General features: G+C 36.2%; 1 protein-coding gene across 1 annotated transcript; it reads left to right on the forward strand.

Moving 5' to 3' along the window:
* nat16 (N-acetyltransferase 16) lies at nucleotides 1-18,892 on the forward strand. Its single transcript, XM_066681480.1, has 4 exons — nucleotides 1-266; nucleotides 6,884-7,107; nucleotides 7,315-7,539; nucleotides 8,150-18,892. Exons 2-4 carry the CDS (start codon nucleotides 6,892-6,894, stop codon nucleotides 8,711-8,713), a joined length of 1,005 nt encoding a protein of 334 aa, XP_066537577.1. The 5' UTR covers nucleotides 1-266; nucleotides 6,884-6,891; the 3' UTR covers nucleotides 8,714-18,892.
* The last annotated feature ends 1,611 nt before the right edge of the window (nucleotides 18,893-20,503 follow it).

A 20,503-nucleotide genomic window follows, 5' to 3' on the forward strand; every position in this document is an offset into this window, starting at 1 on the left:
TGCGCTTGAATGACGTTCGAGGGGTCGTTGCCCACTGATTCTCTGGGGGAGGGGAATGAGGGCGTGGCTTAGAAGTGATCGTCTATATTGAGAGGTTGAAGCTGTTGGGGTTAAATTTTCTCTCATCAGCTGAGTGTGTACGCGCCGACTGCGTCCTGCGCTCATTCTGCACCTGTCTGTCTCTCTGTCTGCCAGCCTGTCTGCGTGCCTGAAGACCTGTCTTCATCTCCGCTCCTGCAAACGTCCTTCCAGGCGCCCTTTTGAAGGTGGGTAAAATTCCACCAACATTCCGGCTCATCCACTGTCTCTGGAACCTCGGTGTCACATGCCATATCCAAACTCTCCTTCGCTAGCTTAGGGACACAATGAATGTTTCAGTGTGATGACATTAATCTGTATCTGGGTTTTTATGTGACCTGGGCGTTAGATGTTAACCCGATTTTGCACCTTTCTCATTTTCTCTTTTTGGGTAGCTCTGAATACATTCATTCATAGAATTTCTCTGTCTCTCTCTGTATACCCCTCAACCTCACAACGGCCATTTTGTCTGGCGCGATTATAGGACTTCGCACAGATTCAAAGAAAATGGTCAAAATGATCAGAAACTGCATGTTGAATTTCTGACTTGAATTTATCTAGGTCATGCTTAAAGAGTGCGCAGTGGCTGAACTGGGGCGCAATTACAAGGAGATGGCGCTCACAAAACCGCCCTCTTTTGAGTTTATCCATTGATGACTGTGGGTACAAGGCTTTGTGCAGTCTCCCATGAACAACACGTACGCATTTTACCCATCTCTGCGGAATGAATGGGAAAATTCCCATCTCTGCGCATTACACATAGCCATTATCATGGAGCTTTAATTAATAAAACCTGATCATTTCCACAATGGTTTAAGCCTTGGCTAGCAGCTGGTTTTGGGGGGCAGGCCAGATGCAGGTCATGCACGAGCAGGAGGAGGAGGAGGAGAAGGATGCTTTGAGCTATAACTCATGATACCTCAGTCTTGTCCATTATATACAGCAGAGTTATGTAAAGCCTTTACTGATTTGCAGTGCATTTCTGAAACAGAAAATGAAGCAATGGGCAAATAGAATCATATATATTTTCCCTGGTATAATTTCATTGTGTGTAAGCTGTGTGTGTTTGAAAGACAGAGAGAGAGGTGAATTTATAGATTCAGTGCACACAAATATGTATGTCAAAAGCATAATCAGGTTGAAGACTCAAGTGTAAGTCAACATTCAACACTGTTTTTATTAACCTAATTTGAAAAGGAAAAATGCATATAAATGTCTAAAATGTCCTAGAAAAGACAATTTATGCTTCCATTTTAATTTCCATTATAAGTATCCTCCCTTTCTATTGTATACTATTAGATATTCCCAGAGTGACAGTATGCTAAAATGTACTGTTTATGATTTAGGATGTTTGCCATCACTGTGCATACGTCCTGTAAATTCAGTTATTGCATTCAATTATTGTATTTTAGAGCAGTTCTTAAAGGTAATCCAATAACAATAAACCAAGTGGTGACAGTTCATATATAACATATATCATTGTTGTTTAATATATTTCTTTTAAATGTGTTCAGTATCACTGAAAAGGACAAGCACTGTACTTCACAATAATCAACATAAGAAAATAAGATTAAAACATGGGCTGCTCCCAGATGAGCATGACATAATTTCTCCAATACAGCACCTTGGCACTATGTTCCTGCATTATCCAGTTTTGAGGGGACACTCCAAGATTAATGGGCTCTGGGTGAATGCAGAATGCTGCAGTGATGGAGGGTAGGCACCAGGGTCGTGCTTGGCCAGTTTTTATGACCCTTACTTTTGGTGCAGCTCAAAATACTGCAAAGTCATTTAGACCATCAGGTCATAACCTGCACACTAATCAACAATAAGAGTGTGTGTTAGCGATCTAGCACTGTTATTTTCAGAGCAAATAATGCTTTTTAACAGAAACATGCATCTATATTTATGTAGAAAAAGATGCCAAGATAATATAATATATACATTTTTGCGCAATCCAAACTCAACACATAGGGATAGGGCCAAAATATGGGCTACTTGAGATGATGCGTCACAAGATGTCTTGGTTTCATATATAACCAAAAAGTAACCTGATTTTTAAGAGGGGGAGAAAAATAAAAGTAAATAAAAAATTTCCCAAATGTGTCTTCTCTACATATAGTTCCATTTTGGAAGTTGTATTTTTAAAAGTGTTTAAGAAGTAGCTGTTTCTTCACAATCCTGTATCCTACACACTTAAAACTGATGGTTCTTGTAATACTTCAGTGCTGTAGATGATTTTATATTGATCATTTTAGAGAAGGGTTCTGTATGGCACCAAAAACTGTTCTTCTATTGTAACAAGCTTGACATTGTAACAATAGAAGAACCTTTTTGGTGCCATATAGAACCCTTTTCTCAAAGATGCTATATAGAAGCAGCTATTGCACAGTATCTATTAATCTGAGGAACTCCACGATGCAAACAACCATTTAATCATGCAAAAGGTTCTTCAAGCTTTATGGGTTCTTTAAGGACCATTTCCTTTACTAAAACTCTTTGTGGGCATTAATTGCATATGTGAAACTATGGATTGTAACAGGGGTGTTAAAAGTCCTAGAAAGAACATGTGTGCTCTGCTGGCACACATGTTCTATGTTCATGTGGCTAAATGAGACTGAATGATATATATATTTGAATCTACTGGTGTTAATGATTTTAGGTGAAAGAGCATTAGCTATAATGCCCTATTCCATTGAGAAACCCAGAAAGAAACTTAGTAATGGATTCCAATAAAGCAAGAGGCTCTGCATTTGAATTTTCAAAAGCTGCTTGTAAATGTTTTCAGTGGAAACTTGAGTCTTATCCTGTTGGGCAGTTCCTAAATCTCCAGTTTTCAAATACGTGGTTATTACAGGCATTAAGAAGCTGAAAAAAAAGAACAAGGACTTTATTTTTGGACAGAGGGGTACATTTGTGGTCTGCATGCATAATCTGTTTTAATGATTCTTACATAAACAAGGGAGGAAGCCTGTGATGCTGTGCTGTTGGCTGTAAACAGAGATCTGTTTTTCTGAACAAGTGCAGCAGAAAGATGGAATAGTAAGTGATAAAATAAAATGAAAAGAAAAGATGCATTACTACATGCAGGCATTTTAATGTATAATGCTATTTAATATTTTGGGATCTATTCTTTTCCCATTTCACAGACATTTTAATCCAAAATAATATTAAGTATCATTTCCTAAGCTATGTTATATTATAAATCTTAATCTTACCTGAATTATAGAGAGATTTAGAACCCAGATGGATGTGAACTGTGAACTCAGGGAGGGATCACAGAAATGGGGAGAGTGCCAATATCCAGCATCATTGGGTATTAACCATGACTGAAAAATATTCAAGTTACATAAATACACAACAATAAACGAGAGAGAGAGAGTGAGATGGAGAGGTGTGTGTGTGGGGGGTGGGGTACACTGTCCATTCTCTAAGCTTCACTGACCAAACAGTAGCACTTCTACAATTAGAGTGTATACTCTGCATACATTGTTTACCTTCTTTCACCTCTTTCTTCAGTAGTCTGAACCTTCACAGGACCGCAATAGAGGTCTGATTGGTATGTGGTATGATTGGTGTGGTGGATCATTCTCAGCACTGCAGTGTGTTACTGTGTGTTGTGCTGGTATAAGTTTGATCAGACACAGCAATGCTGCTAGAGCATTTAAAAGCTCTCAGTGTCACTAATGGACTGAGAATAGCCCACCAAACCAAAATATCCAGCATCCTGTGTCCACTGGTGAAGGACTAGAGGACGTCCAACACACACTGTGCAGCAACAGATGAGCTGCTGTCTCTGACTTTACATCTACAAGGTGGATCAACAAGGTAGGTGTGTCTAACAGAGTGGACAGTGGGTGAACACAGTGTTTAAAAACTTCAGCAACACTGCTGTATCTGATCCTCTCGTACCAGCACAAAACACACTAACACCACCACAACATCAGTGTCACTGGCAGCACTGAGAATGATCCACTGCCCAAATCATACTTGCTCTATGGGGGTATTGGCCATTGAAGAACAGGGTGAGAGTGGGCTAGCAATGTATTCAGAGGAACAGATGGACTACAGTGCGTAATTGTAGAACTACACAGTGCTGTGTGATCAGTGGAGCTGAGAAAACACTCAGTGAATGTACAGACATTTTCTCCCTTATTTAACGTTTGCGTTTTATTTTTCTTTCTATATATTTTCTCTACCAGTTGTTTACCCTTTGTGTTAATAATATTTTAAAGCTTTAACTGTATATTCAGGGCGGCACGGTGGCGCAGCAGGTAGTGTCGCAGTCACACAGCCCCATGGACCTGGAGGTTGTGGGTTTGATTCTCGCTCTGGGTGACTGTCTGTGAGGACAGTTGGCGTGTTCTCCCTGTGTCCGCATGAGTTTCCTCCGGGTGCTCCGATTTCCTCCCACAGTCCAAAAACACATGTTGTTAGGTGGATTGGCGACTCAAAAGTGTCCGTAGGTGTGAGTGTGTGAGTGAATGTGTGTGTGTTGCCCTGTGAAGGACTGGCACCCTCTCCAGGGCATGTTTCCACCTTGCGCCCAATGATTCTAGGTAGGCTCTGGACCCACCGCGACCCTGAATTGGATAAGCGGTTAAAGATAATGAATGAATGAACTGTATATTCATTCAAGCCCCGCTCCGGGTTACTGTCTGTTAGGAGTTTTGTTTCCTCTAGGTGCTCCGGTTTGCTTCTTAGGGTACAAAAAACACATTGGTAGATGAATTGGCTACTCAAAAGTGTCCATAGGTGTGTGTGTGTAAGTGAATGTGAGTTGCTCTGTGAAGGACTGGTGCTGGCTCCAGGGTGTGTTCCCACCTTGTGCCCAGTGAATTCAGGTAGTTTCCGGACCCACCGTGATCCTGAACTGGTTACAGAAGTGGTTACAGACTATGAAGGAATGTATATTCATACTTTTCTACTCTTCTATATTTGGTAGTGAGAAAATTATTTTGATAGTGAGCAAATGGAAGTGAGAAACTAAATGGATAACTGATACTAAATGTTATAATTTCCTTTAGTTATGAATATGATTTAAGAAATTAAAAACGTAATGCTCTTTTAAGTAAACTATATTATCCTTTTTATTTTTTCTAGTCAAATTCTATCTATTTATTACACATATGTATTTATGAGCTTCTAGATCTTTGATTAATGATGATCAATCTTCAACTTGTTTTCTGGGTTTGTTGTGTTGAAGAGATACTATATAATTTTTAGGTTAATGTAAAATGTATGATACTGAAAAATTCTGAACTGTGGCAAAATTGTACAATTGCAGAAATAGCCATCATTCATTTAATTTAGTTTTTGAGTTAATGTGACACTGACACAACTACACAAAGGCCCTAATGTGATTCAGTTCTTACAGTGTTGACAGGAGACTGATGCTGTCAAATCTACCACAATGATCTTTTCACTATTTTGTATTAACCAGATTTTTGATAGACTCTAGGTAGTGTCTTTAACAAGATTTTAGTACTCTTGAAAATTACAATTACAAGCCAATAAACTCAGAGATCTTATATTCTCATATTCGTCACACACGTCAGTTAATAAAGATGTTGAGTTGTACAGGTGTTGAGTTCCACAGGTCACTTAAGCATCATTGCTGGTCCTACTGAGTGGGAATATTCATATAAATAATTTATGTTAAGTAATTATTTATCATAAGAAATAAATTATTAATGTGTCATTTTCCAATCCCTGAACAACAGGTGCATTTCATCTTAATATGGCACTGAAGCCATTATTCACTTACTAATCGGACAGAATTTGATAAATAATGGTTTCAGATTTCCTGGTAATATTTTTGAGCCAAATGAATTTGAGGATAATAATGATCACAGACAGTGGGACAGAGGACAGCACAGTAATTAGGTCAAATGAAAGAGACAGACACAGCAATTGATTAGGCTCAAAAGAATGATCTGACATCTAATCAGTCAAAATGAACCAGTGCAAATAGAAGGGCAAATGAAGGACTTAAAGTGAGTCACGTGTGCATCAGGAAAATCAAATTGCATTGTCAGTAAACAAAGCATGAATGAAAACTTTTGTTGCGCTCAGAAACAAGCATCATAATCCCTTTGTCTTTTGGCTACACCTAAATAAGCTGTCCAGGAACATGCTGATAGGCAATACTCCCATCACATGCTCACAAATAAGTAGGCTACCATAATCCCATTGTTTCTGCGCAGCATTCAGATAATCTGTCAGAGAACATTGATGGACTTTTCTCTCATTTGGACATGGATGGAAAAATACAAGAGTGTTTTTTGCCTAGTCTACCCTGGGGGCCAGACAGTGTTTTCTCTGGGGCCTGTCCATCGTTTTGCTCCCACTGTGCAGATATTTAGATCCAAAGTCTTTCAGTTGGTTCAATCCCTTCCACTCCTCTCTGCCCATGCATGCATGCCTGCACACATCTGCCTGCCCATCCGCTCTACCTTTTCTCCGATACCATTCTTGTATATCTCACCCCATTATCTTCCTAGGCCTGAAAAAATGTGTTTGTTTTCTGAAGGGAGCCAGGCCTGAGAGGCTGAGTGGGAATTCGAATGGGGATTAAGGGTTCTGGCAACTACAAATGGAGATGTGAAAAGAAGAGCAGGGAGAATTTGGTTATGGTTGCCAGTTGCCAGTGGTCATGCCAAATTGATGTAAACACAAGTGGTCATGCCAAATTGATGTTAACAGTAGGTCTCTCATGACCTTGAGATGTAATGACCACTTTGTTTGATCTTATAGTTTTTTGTAATATTTTTTTCCCCCAGTAATCACCCTTTTATTTCTTCAGCAATAAGGATGAAGATTGAGAACAGCCTGCCTTGCCAACACCTCCCTGAGGTGCATTCTCAAACTGGACTGCATTTCACTGTGGCCACTGAGGAAGACTTTGATGACATCATGGCCATGAGCCAGGATATCTATGGGGGCCTAGATTACCTTCCGACCCGCTATCAGTCTTGGCTGCAGGAGACAAACCGCACTGTCATCCTGGCTCGCAAGCAAGGCAAAGTGGTAGGATCATCTACAATTAAAACATTCATATATATTTTAACATTATATTTTACCTACATTTTTTATGTTTCTTCTGGAAATAACTTTCCAATGTAAAAAAACTAAATACTAGAATTGTTTTTCCTTCTCCATAGATAAGATATTTCAAAACATCTTTAAAACAAAATGAGGTATAGCCACTAACATGCCTGCAACTATTTTTCCCAGATTGCACTTGAGTCAGTGTGTGTTATCGATGATGGGGAAACTATGCTGGTGGAGGGGCTTCGTGTGGCCCCTCAGGAGAGGGGGAAAGGTGTGGCAGGAGTGCTCCTCCGCTACTGCTCTCAGCTTGTGAAGTCCAAATACCCTGAAGTTAAAGTATGTAGACTGACCAGAGATGACCGTCTGGGCCCTAAGGATTTCCAAAAGTACAGGCTGATCACAAAACAAGTAAGAACACTAGATTACATTTCTCAACAACAAGTGTGCCACATTGCCTTTGCAAAACATTTTAAACACCTTACTTTATTAGGCACACCTACTTTGTATCTACAGTTTTTGCCTATTTGAAAAGGCCCACTTACCTCAGTCAGCAGTTTCTGGCAACTGCACACTTTTGAATAGATACTTTGGATTATCCCAAGTCAACATCACTGTACAGTAGAGAATTTTCTTCTACCAATATGGTACCTGCTAAATTATGGGTCTTAGTGTGTACTGATCATTCATAAATAAGCTTAATTAAAGTAGATAAATTATGCAGAGCACGAGAAAAACTAATATTTGTAATTTTTTTCCAACTGCGCCCTGCCAATATATGGAACATGGGTAAATGCTGGTAGATACAAGCTAGGTGAACTTAATAAAGTGGCTAATTAATGCATACAGTGAATGTAAATTCTCCTTTAAAATCTCAAAACATTTGACGAAAATCTGGTGTTTCAGGGTCACAGGTAGGTAATGTTGAGCCCATCCTCCATACTTTGAACATAAGTATTATTTATACCTGATTGTATGGACAAGGCAACATTCGCTCATTCCATTAAACCCCTGTTTCAAGGCAATCCTTCTGGTCCGCTTCCGTGCAGAAGATCTAAAGCTACGGCTTGCTGATCTTGGGCTGAATGTGGGTATTACAGGGGATGGCCTGCCCCCTGTTAACTTTCCAATGCATTTGGAACCCTCAGAGGTTCACCAGCTCTTCTTGAACAGAGGGTTGATGCAAGATGTTCTACCCAATGCCACCATTGTACAGGACTGGCAGCCATTCAAGCCTCTGGCCAGCAACATGGCAATCCTGCTGAAAAAGGATATCGATTGGATGGTGGATGACATCACCTGCCCATCCATGGTCAGTCTGTGCACCTTCCCCTTCCGTGTGCCCATTGGTGATGACTGGTACTACCTCAACATAGATATGTTTGGCAAAGATCTGAATCTGGCTGTCCAGCAACTCCTGAAGCACCTGAGACGCCACACCAACATTCTGAATGGTCATGTGATGTGCCAGGTGTTTCTGGACCCACCACTGTGGAAGCCCATGGCTGAATTCTTCAAGGATACTCTGAAAGTTGAGCTGGTGAAAGAGTATACTGAGCAGTGTGTTGTGGAGTCTGATGTTTAGCAATGGAAGGGATGGATGTGGCTAAGAACGATCATATGAAGACGGCCCTCTCCTCACATCCAGACGCCAAAATACAGTAGAGACTGGAAGAGCTTTGACATCTCTCCAATGGTTTCTTTTCATAACTTGCCCCAGAACAAAACGTTAACCAGCTAGAGATAACAACAAGGACTAAAAGGTCCTCATAGACTAATTGAAAATACTTGAAGTCTCATAGTTAGTTTAACAATGCCTCTCGTAAGGATTCAATTGCAAAAAATGAAACAACACAGTTAAAAAACAAATTACAGATACAACTTCATATGCAACAGTGTTAGAAAGTTTAAGCTACATAACTTATTTCAGTATGCAGTACAGTGTGTGATTTACATATGCTGAGTTGCAAATAAGACTGCACAATCTTTAAGGCACTTTATGATAATCTAAATGGAATATCTCACTATTGATTGTGGGATGGTTGCTTTAGAGACTATTTTGTCTGAATGTTGCACTGTAGCTGCCAATGTTGAGGGTAAAACAGTATTTTATTGCATCTCATTTTTACTTGCAGTATACCCTGAAGGAAATCTAAAATACTTCAGTCATATTGTGATTAATATCATTTAGTTTGAAGTGATTAGTATTTCCTCAGGTTACGATAAAGCTTATCTCATTAAAAATAAATCTACAGTTCATTTGTAAGGTTAGCGAATAATCTTCCTTCAGCGTATTTACTGTTTTCCTCCAGAAATGCTTTGAATCTAAATGCACAGTAGCTTGATGTCAGACAGAGAAACTTGCTCATAATTACAGTCTTAAATGTTTGCTTTATTTTATGCACTTGACCTTATTTGCTAGTATTATTGTGGCATCGTTATATATATTTGATATATTTGACAGGAACTGGAAATATAAAGATTATATTAATAATTTTATTAAAACAAATGCACTGTAGATGAAATGTGCAATGTAGTGTACACAACATTTCTAATATAATTTGCTAGATTATTTGTGATATGATTTAGGGCATATTATGAGAAATCCATTAACATTAGTTTTAGGTTTTTTTTGACAGGTGATTTATTTCTGTAATTATTGTGCAACTACCTGAAATGCTGAATGAAACGAAGAGGAAAGAAATAGAATTCAGGAATTGACAAGCTAACTATTAATGACAAGCTATAGACAAGCTATCAGTGGGCAATCCAATTGAAAGGATCTAAACAGCACCTAAACATTTTTTGACCTATGAAGATCCACGTGAGATACTGGACCTAGAAGACTTCCAGTTTTATAATGCACAAACAATTTTGGTACCCTAGTGACTGCAACAGTTCATTCCAAAATAATTGACCTCTCTGTCTTCAGTCGACTCAGGGGACACAACAATCTTATCAGAACAAAATATTTTGGGAAAAATTTTAAATGACAGCCACATTCATTTTTTGATTCAGCAAAGGAAGATGAACACAGTTTTCATCAGTTTATCATCAAAATAAAATATGAAGATCATTAACTAACATTTCCAATATTTGGAACCTCGTCAGAAATATAGAGCCGAGATTGAGAAAAGAACGGTCACTCTGTTGCTAGCCCAAATTCAAACGAGTCTGCCTCTGGAAAAGCATGATGGATGCAACAGTAAACAAAACCCGTGCTGAGACTTTATAATTTGTATGAGATACACTGCAAATTTGAGTCCATGACTGGCCCTGCAGCTGAGAAATGAAGAGATGGAGAGCATGAAGTAAACCAGCACAAATGAAAAAAGAAGATGGTTGCCATATGAAGAAGGTCCTCTACCCTGAAAAGATCGATGTTCCAATATATTCCACCAAATTCTGAAGAAATTATATATCACCTCTCCCTGCATTACTAAGATTGGGTTACCAAAATTATAACCCCTAAAATAATTATGAAAGGCTGTGAGCTAAGCAGGACAACCCATTAAAGTATCCATACTGGCCATTCTGTCAAGTTAAAGTTTGCAGTATATCTGATGGGCTAAGAATGAATGAAGGCTATATCTGATGTCTATTTAAAGTAATTACCAGACCCGCAGTTATATTACTTATAAACCTTTTGGTCCTGCTAATATATGTTGGTTATAATATTATGGCCTGAAGTATTAATTCTGAAAGTGCATTTTTATTTTCATCGACGGTCACTGTCTTTTGTATGCTAATAATAACAAAATGGCCAGAATGGTTCACAATGTCTTAGTCCTTTGGGAGTGCCTAACACAAAACATGGTTTCTTATCCATGTTTACAGTATACAAATCTATGAATATTTGAATTTCCCATTTCCCATTAATGTTCAGCAATTTTTAGCAACTCCTCCCAAAGCCCATAGATATTTTTATGCTGGTGGTGGGACTTTTTCTTTCTCTCTACAACCACTGAGGAACAGGAATTCTCATCTTTACCATCACTTGGACTTTACTGTTCGATGCTTGTAGTGATATTTAATATACAATGTCCTTAATGAATTGTGGGTACCTTGCCACTGAAATTCAAAAGCCAAGTAAGATTTTGAGCTCTTATCTTTTAATTAATTATTTATATTTTCATCTTGTTTTATTTTATGCTGCTATATCAGATGGCTGATCTGTACTTAAACATTAAAGATCAAAACTAGCTTGCAATGAACAAATCTGCTGATTTACAGAAACATGATTCTTTATTCTGCAGATACTTAGAAAAAGCCAAAACTGATTTGTACATTCATTTGTATGGGGCTCAAAATCTTATCGACACCACATACCATATCTATCTGTAATCTGTAGTATTTTAAGTTGAATTTAAACTTTCTTCATTTGTTAAAGTCACTTAATGGTAAAATGAAAAGCAAAGTTTGTTGCAAATCTATTTTATGAGGCTGGACAGCAGCTATTTTTTTGGGGTTTGTGGGATGTTGTTATATATTTTCTGCATGTATTTTGTCTGTCTAAGGACAAAGAATTTACAGCATGTACATTGGGTGCTTTAACAGAGGAAATTAGTCTGATTACAAATTTATAGTAAATCAACACTGTATTGTATAAAATAACTGGAAACAAAAAATTGGAAACAAGTCGACCTCAAGGTCATATTTTTAAAAACAAAATTGTATTATATTTACATCATACAATCTCTCCCTCCTCTTCAAAGCACACAACATACTGGTTAAAAAAGAACATGTATGTTTCTTTTTTTCTAACTTTATTTGTATATGGTATTGAACATGGTACATGGTGCAAATTATGGGTGTCAACAAAGTTGGGTATGTTAAGGAAGATATATTTAACTGTAATAGCTGCTTAAAATTAAAAAGAATCTTGCACACTTAAGCTCATTACAGTCCTCAAGGCTGAAACACTGAAAATTAAACTAAGCTTATAGGTGTCTAGTGTGCAGTTTTCTTTTTATACATTATTTATTATGCTTACATAATGTCCATGTCAGTCTACAACATGATGTACATTCATTACAGTGAGCAGAAAATGTCTCATGTCAGAGCTAATTTGGCAACCAAACACTAAGTTGAAATAACAAATCTTATTAATTAGTCTAAAAAATTCTCATTGTTTAGAAAATCTGTTCTTCCACGTTTCTTTTCTTGTTTTTATTTTATGTTTTTATTAGTCCCAGACCTCCCTTGTGATCTCACTACATCACTTCTCTTAATTTGTAAAGCAAAAGAGGGCATTTAACCTATCAATACACCACCCACAAAATGTTTATTTTGTTGCAAAAGTTGTTGAAAAAGCTTTACAGAATATTTACATAATTCCCACTTAATCTAACAAGGATCTGTAGTGCCCAATTATGGAAATTTATTTAAATTGTTTTATTTATTATGTTTCTTTGTTTCAAATGTATTTTAAGTTAGGTCAGGTATATTTTTCATGTATTATTTTCATGTTATCAGGCTTGATGGAAAAATCATTGTCATTTTTTCTTCAGTTTCAACAAGCTACAACATCATAGTGCTGGTCTATAGCATAGCATTAAGAAGTGTAAAATTCGGCTTTATTCAGTGGTGAAGTGAGATTTTTGCCAGATTTCTGTAGAGCTTGTCCAACAATGTAACATTTGCTATGTAAGAATGCATTTGTGGGTGAAGTCTGAATATGTCGGGTGAGTGCACAATGAACCACAGAACATAGAGAGTTCTTAAGGTTGTATTTTGACTGCCTGTCAGGCATATGTTGTACATTGGTCAGGCATATGTAAAGTCACCCCATCGCTAAAAAAGGCTTTAGATTGCAGACAGAGCTGAAAGTCATAGCCAGGCTAATGCGATGGGCAGGTGGTAAGTGTAAGATGGGAGAGATCATGTTACGAAAGGACATTGTGCAGTGGATGTAACAGAATATAATATAATCCTAAATGGAATAAAGGAAGATCTTGCAGGAATGCCTGACCTTGTTTCATGACTAGTGGTGACATGCTGTTTAGGACAGTCATGTCGTTGAAATCTTACAATTAGACTTTATATAAAGTTTTTAATTAATTTTTGCAATATGTTATTTTCTCATGTGAGATTGCCTGAGTTTAAAGTTGTGTCAGAGGAGTGGAATGTGACCAGACAATCATTTTAATAGAACACACACAAACGCATAGAGTGTCCTGTCGTTCCTCTCAGGCTGAATGAAACAAGACCTAGTGAGTGCTCTTTAGTGTCACCTTGCAGAAAAAGACCTCATTCATGTCCCTCACCTTCAACCTGAACCTAACCTAACCTGCCCCTCTGGAGGACTGGATGGAAAGAGTGAGCAAGGGAGGTCAAAAGAACAGATGCTATTATGCTAATGCTGCCCTCATTGCCGGTACACTACAATTGACATTCATTATTGAATGCATCTATTTGGTTCATGTTTGGGCTCTATTTCTTAACCAAGTATTTGTTTGCAGTGTATTGTACTGTTACTTTATGAGCGTTGGTAAAAGAAATGAGTATGTAACCATAAGAAAGCTTTGACCCCTTTAACTTTTAGAAATTCTGCAACTGCAACAAGACATGGCTGCTGTCTCTCCTTTATTTCCTGTAATGCTGTAAGAACACTGTTCTTTTACTACATGACACTCAGACTTATGGAATTTTGTCTACCTATTTTCCTGTGCTGTATTTGGAAATGATTTGCAGCTGGATGCCAGTGCATGTTTTTTTAGATCATGTTATGTGAATGACAAATCGATTTCAGATTGGACTAAGGTACAAACTTATACCCTTCATATATATATTATAATTAAGGCTGCACTGTGGGGCAGGGTCCAAAAGGCAACATGACACCTGCATAACTGTTCTAAACCAATATATAAATATATATTCAAAATGAATTTGTACACTTTATGTGTATATATTCATAACTTAATATTTTAATAGACATGCAAATTAATTAATATAATTGGACTAAAATATATGGCAAAATGTGTTTCCTTACCTAAAATGTATCCTTAAAGGTGACATGAGGGTACCACCCCAGTATAATTTTAATATCGTTTTAGGGAGTATGTCCCCTAGATGTTTTGAAAGTTTTTGCACCCATTATACTTGTTGGAAAAAGAAAATAAATATAAGTAAATGTTTAAGCAGATTTCATTCAGCTATCACAATGGGCTTATATAGGTTTCAATGTTTCCTTATGTACGCAGCCCTACAGAAAAGTGTTCCCTTTTACTGTCACTACATGACTAAACACTACAGCATCTTTGAAATTAAGTGCATGCACTGTGGCAGCCTAAGCACAAGAATTCAGAGTACTACTGTAATAATTCTTCTGTACCAGTCATGATCATATATTGTTCTACATAACTGCTCCTCAGCATGGTTGTTCCTCTGATTTTATAGACACATTTTTAGGTGTACATCTTAACAGTTTTATATCAGGTACATTTATACCACTGCAGTGGCTTGTCCAAACTTATATTAGATCATACCAAAGACTTCAGTTAAAGACTTAAGTCGAAGGTTTAACTTGGACCCCATGTGGCCCTGTCACTAATCTGCTCTGTTTAAGAGCAAGCAGGATAGATGCCCTTGTTAAAAAAAAAATTAATTTAAAAAAATCTGTCTTAACTGTAAGGCAACAATGGCAATAACTGATGTGCCTGGTTAAGATGTTTGTGATCTACCTGAAAGATATTGGTTTAGTTTCACGGGCAGAGATATAAAGTCTACACAAAATCTGAATATAGCTTTTCACTTGAATGGAAAATATCACTGTTCAAACAAAAATTGAATTAGTTATATTATAGTAATTTTAATGACTTTTAACTTTAAATGTATCCATTTATTGTGAGAATCCTATACAACATAACAAGCAGCAGCTTAAAAAATGACACTATAGTCTAGGTCTAAGCTTAATCTCTGCCCAGGAAACATAGCCAGAGACTTTTCACAGACATGGACATTGCCATCATAATGTCAGCATTTATTTGACATCTGTGCTACTTATAAGGGTCCAACTATATGACCATGTTCTGAATGAGCCAATGCTGTATGTGTCCTAGATGATTGGATTTGGGGGTAATGAGCACACCAGCTCCTATCACTATAGCAGGAATCACTTGCCTCTGTAAAGTGGGAGTTTGAGTGTCTGTGTAGCGCATTCTCTTGATGCAATGGTAGCTGTTGAGGTTTTCTTTCTTTACATTCACTCTCACCACCTTAAAATTTAAATGTTATATGAATTTATGTAGTATATTAATTGTTATATTTGAAGGTTATTTAAAAAGACCATTGGTCTTTAAAAAAACATGCAGTGCAATATATTTTTAGAAACAAAATTGGTTCCACAAGTGTAATTCATGCATTAGTAAACAACAAGGTTTACAACAAAAAAATAGGTAGCATAAATCTTAAATAAATTATGGTGAGATTTGCTTTAGAAAACTCAACGCATTACTGTTTATCAAGGGGGTGAATATACAGTTCTAATGCCATTCAGAGGCATTATGATATAATTATTTGTCTGTAACCCAACAAGTCTGCTTATTGTTAAGCAGTGATTTTGAATGAAATTAAATGTATTTTGTTATTTTTATTTGTTATTTTGTTCTTTTTCAAAATTTGTCAGATATGCAAAGGTATTTTAAATACAGTATGTTTTTTAAAAAACCTTTCAATCCCTGAGAGATCTTTGGGATGTGTATGTTGTGTGAATGAGGAGTGGGGGGGGGGGGTGAGGGGTTGACAACGGGCATGTGGCTAGGTTAACACTAAGCAAAATAATTTCAATATTACTCTTATATTCTTCATTTTCTCAGATCTATTAACATGTGACTAAACACGTAAAGCAAGCATTAGAGTAATACCAGTGTGGGGAGTTATATTTAGGTTTACCATCATTCATTTTAATAAATCACATGCCTATATTAGATGGCATAAACACATACACATTTTAGACATTTTACTGTAATCCTCACAGGGGAAACAATATACAATTTCTTTGGTGTGAACCTAGCCATATACACTTTTTGAAAGCTGTATAATTCTACACTTATAATTGTTCAAAAGGGTAGTTATAACAATAACATTTTATTATTTTCCTGCTTGTGTTATATTAATATTGTATAGTGCTGTAATTGTCTGCATATAAACATACCTCTTAATTTATATACTTGAGAAGTAGTTTAAATAGGAGCATTGGACATTTTAATGAATATTAATCAATGTTAAATATACAAGTAAATGTAACACCATTAAGAGAGAAAAACAGCAGCACAGATAAGCTTTGTAAATTGTACATAATGTGGAAACCCAGTCTGTAAGCCTCTGCTGCTAATTCATAGGTGTCACAGGATAAAACCTTTCAGGACAGAACAAAAGCATTCCTGCAGTGGTTCAAAATTATGGACTGTTTTATTTTCCAAAATTATTTGTTGACTTTATTTGTTTTGCATCTAATTTTTAACCCCTTCTTCTTTAAGTTTGTTTCTGCAAGGTGTTTTAAAAGAGAAAACAATGGTAGTGCATGTTGGACTGTAAAGATCCATTTGTTTAACTTACACAATATTTCCACTTAAAGAACAACAACGATTTTGAAATGAAATTTTATATATTTACAACAGCTAAGCAAATAGCCACTGAGACCTCTGTTACATTGTGTTTCTAATATATTACATGCGTTAAAATAAGTTGTGTCACTTTAATATACTGCACCAATTTATTTGCAGCATGCAATATATTCAAAAAATCCAATTTTGTCCACTTCCTCTTTTAGTCATGTATGAAAACACATGGAAGAATTTAATCTCCATACTTAACACATTCTAAGAATAAGTGCTGGATTGTTGTCACTGTTAACTTCGCAAGTAATAATGCTTAAACTCATTACTGGGTTCATACACATACATTATATGCCACAGTTATTTTTACTTTTCTATTATTTTAACATCCAGAATTTTTTTTTTAAATTTTCATTAAATTGTGATTAAAAAGGCATGTACATGTTACAAATCATCCCTGTCTGAACAAAACCCTATATTTTCATATTTTGTTGTTTTTGCTTTATTTATAAAATTTTAAAACGGTAATTTCAATGCATGAAGAATGGTCCAATAAAAATGGTCCAAAATCACTTACATACATAATAAAACATTCATACATTTGCTTCCATTAAAAGTTCAAAATATTTTTGTTTCTCTTGAAAAGTAATCATTTTGGAAAAGAGGTTTTGTTCGGATAGTGAAGATATGCTAAAATAAAGACTGTCATAAAGTTCATAAAGTACTGTCATCCTAAAGTTTAAGGGTATCAGATTTGACATTTATATTACACACTTCCACTAATGTTAAAAACTATAGCGTTTATCCAAATCATTAATGAAACTTTATAAGTTAAATATAAATAGTTCTATATGAACAACAACCCAGTAAAATCTATTGCATGTGTTCTGTAAAAGCATGGGGCTTTGAAAATGAATTCCTGGTAATCATCATGAAATCTGTTTGCTGTTCTGTTGATAGATGTTTTTGTATAGAATGCAGGAGTATTTGTCATAATTAAACTGAGGGTTTTCAGGATGGAGTAAAGGGGATGCTGTTCCCCTAAGAGTAGTAACAGTCCGGGTGTATTGAGCAGAGTGAATGATCAATAGCTTATGGTTTCATTCCAGGCTAACAAAATATGATTGCTGTTACTATTTTTATTTTTACTTTTTATTAGAAACCTATAGTGTTTGTAAATGTTATTTGTACTGTTACAAAGGTTTTTAAGAGCATATTAAGCCCTTGTTCTAAATATTTAGAGAACTGCGTGTTTAAAACTGCTTATTTGAGAGAAAAACATGCTCTGTGCAGCTTGATTAGTTCTTAAAGCCACAATCAGGGATTTTAAAATCAAAAATTATTTATGGAATATTCTACAACAAGACATTTGGAAACATATTATTTTGCTGAAATTCAATGACAGGTGTATATTTAACACATGGACTGATCTACTATTATGACTCAAAACTGGCCAAATATTAAATATGTAATATTTTTTAATCAACTTGGACATACCAAAAATTTAAAAAGAAAATTGTGTCAACCGATCCCTGATTGTGGCATCAAACAGGGGTTTTGCTTGTTTTCCATCATGTCTGTAGCACTCATCTTTGTAAATGTAGCATCCACAGAGGCTAATGGATGACTTTGTACGAAAAAACCATTGGTGAATAGTTGCCGTTTTGTTTAACAAATGGCATTGTGTAAAGAACTGGAGCGTTTATTGCTGCTTGCTGTGATTGCAGTGTGGCATACTGACGAGCACCACACAATGTTTCCTTGTAGCATAGCATGGCAATGTTAACCTTAGTCTGTGCTGATAGTGAACCGTTTGAAGTAGGTTTTCTTTTAAATGGCCATGAAACTAATCTTAGTACAGAATTCATGTGTGTACTTAATTTGTGAATTGTACTGAGCCACCTAACAATAAACAAAGAAGAAAAGAAAAATAAACAAAGAAAAAAAAAAGGAAAGAAAAAGATCCTCCCCCACAAAAATACATTGCTCATGCAAGGCTTACTCCTCATTTAGCACACATTAATGAATTTGAACAGTGAGAGGTACATCTATGTAGTGGTCATTTATTCTTCAGTATTTTTTAAAAAACTTCATTTCATCCTTTTCCCTGGGTTTTTCACAGAAATATAGTGATGTCCTTATCTTCCTACTGGTCTTTATTTGTATTACCTAACATACATTTAGTATGACAACAGACATAGTTTAGGTCATGTAAAGGATGTATATAAGGAATATTAATGGTTTTTGGTGGTTTCTGCATTGGGCTAACAGTCAGTTGTCAGTGGAGTACTTATTGATCACTACATACATTTATTGGCATTCCACAATTGAGTTAAAACATTACAATGGTATTTGCCAGAGGGCAGTTGATTCCTAGAACTGAATTTTCCAAAACGCAGATGCCTGGAAAAAACAATACTGACACATACTAGGGGCTAAGTAAAATATCTTACAAATAAGACACTATTCATCATACAATGACCAGCAGTGACATATTTCATTTTAAAGATAACTGAAATTAAAAGAGAAAATTCTTAAAAATGAGGAAATATAAGTTTCTTGGGACTTTCAAAATAGGTCCTGGAGGACAACTGTCCTGAATGATTTCCTGTTTTCCTGCTCTAAATCTCCAACTCACTTCATCACAAAAAAGGTCTATTAACAACTTGATGAGGTGAATCAGGTGTTAAGAGCAAGACAGATACTAAAATATCCTTGCTATCCAAGTAATTTTTGAGCATTTATATTGGTCCATTTCACACAGAAGGTAAAGTCCAAATGGTGTGCTGAGAAGTAAATACATTTTTTGGACAATGATGGTATGAATGGCAAGTTATACTATCTGGGATCGGGACTGGGGATTGTCATAGACGTAGAATCTTTAATTAATGATAAGAAAGAAATAGATAGAACAACAAGCGCACACACACACACACACACACACACACACACACATATATATATATATATATATATATATATATATATATATATATATATATATATATATATATATATATAATCAGTCGGCAACAAATGGAGAATGTGAGTAACTGGTCAGATCAACTTGTCTGGCGTAAAACAGGTGCTGCAGCTAACACTGACCCTTCATTGCAGACCTCTGATCTTTCTACCCTTCTATCTAAAGGTACACATGAGTGTTCTTTAAACTGGTGTCATATTCAGGACTAGTTTTTCATTCTAGTGTCCCAAGGAATATGCAGGTTTTCTAATTAGTACTTCTTGTGTGCATCGACGTTCCTAAACACCACATCTGTGATTCTGTAAAATATAATTTATACAGTGCCAAAAGAGGTATTCTTTGAAGCAAAGCAATAGAAGAACTATTTTTGATTCTCTAAAGAACCCTGCAATGTTTTTAACTGAGATTTTAAAAAGAACCATTGAAGAACAGTTCTTCTGGCACTAGTCCAAAGGACCCCCTCCCTTATTTGCCCTTTTCGCCTTTTTTTAAGGAGTGTACAGAAAGACTCTTGGGTATGATCTGAACGGAATTACTTATCATCACATTTCATACACTTTGCAAAACAGATTTTTCTGTTTTCCTTATGACTTTGCTAAGGCCTGTACAAACTGAATTGAATGAATAATATTTAGATTTAAAAAGGTTAAAATATTAAATGAGCACTTTCGCATTCAAACTGAACCATTTACTGCTTGAGTGAAGATACACAAATCAGAGATTGTGTTCAGACACATGATCATTTTGGATCCTAGGAGGCCCTCAGTGTGCAAATTCCACAATGGGAAATGTAATGGGGTGGTTCTGTAACCAAAGGTTTAATATAATACAATCC

The sequence above is a fragment of the Hoplias malabaricus genome, chromosome 9, assembly GCF_029633855.1.
Source record: "Hoplias malabaricus isolate fHopMal1 chromosome 9, fHopMal1.hap1, whole genome shotgun sequence".
Classification (NCBI taxonomy): Eukaryota; Metazoa; Chordata; class Actinopteri; order Characiformes; family Erythrinidae; genus Hoplias; species Hoplias malabaricus.

Excerpts from the sequence above, each read along its gene's own strand:
- nat16 (XM_066681480.1), top strand. The coding sequence starts at position 6,892 with ATGAAGATTGAGAACAGCCTGCCTTGCCAACACCTCCCTGAGGTGCAT. Across the intron at positions 7,108-7,314 it reads CTCGCAAGCAAGGCAAAGTG|ATTGCACTTGAGTCAGTGTG; the intron begins GTAGGATCATCT and ends TATTTTTCCCAG. Across the intron at positions 7,540-8,149 it reads ACAGGCTGATCACAAAACAA|GCAATCCTTCTGGTCCGCTT; the intron begins GTAAGAACACTA and ends CCCTGTTTCAAG.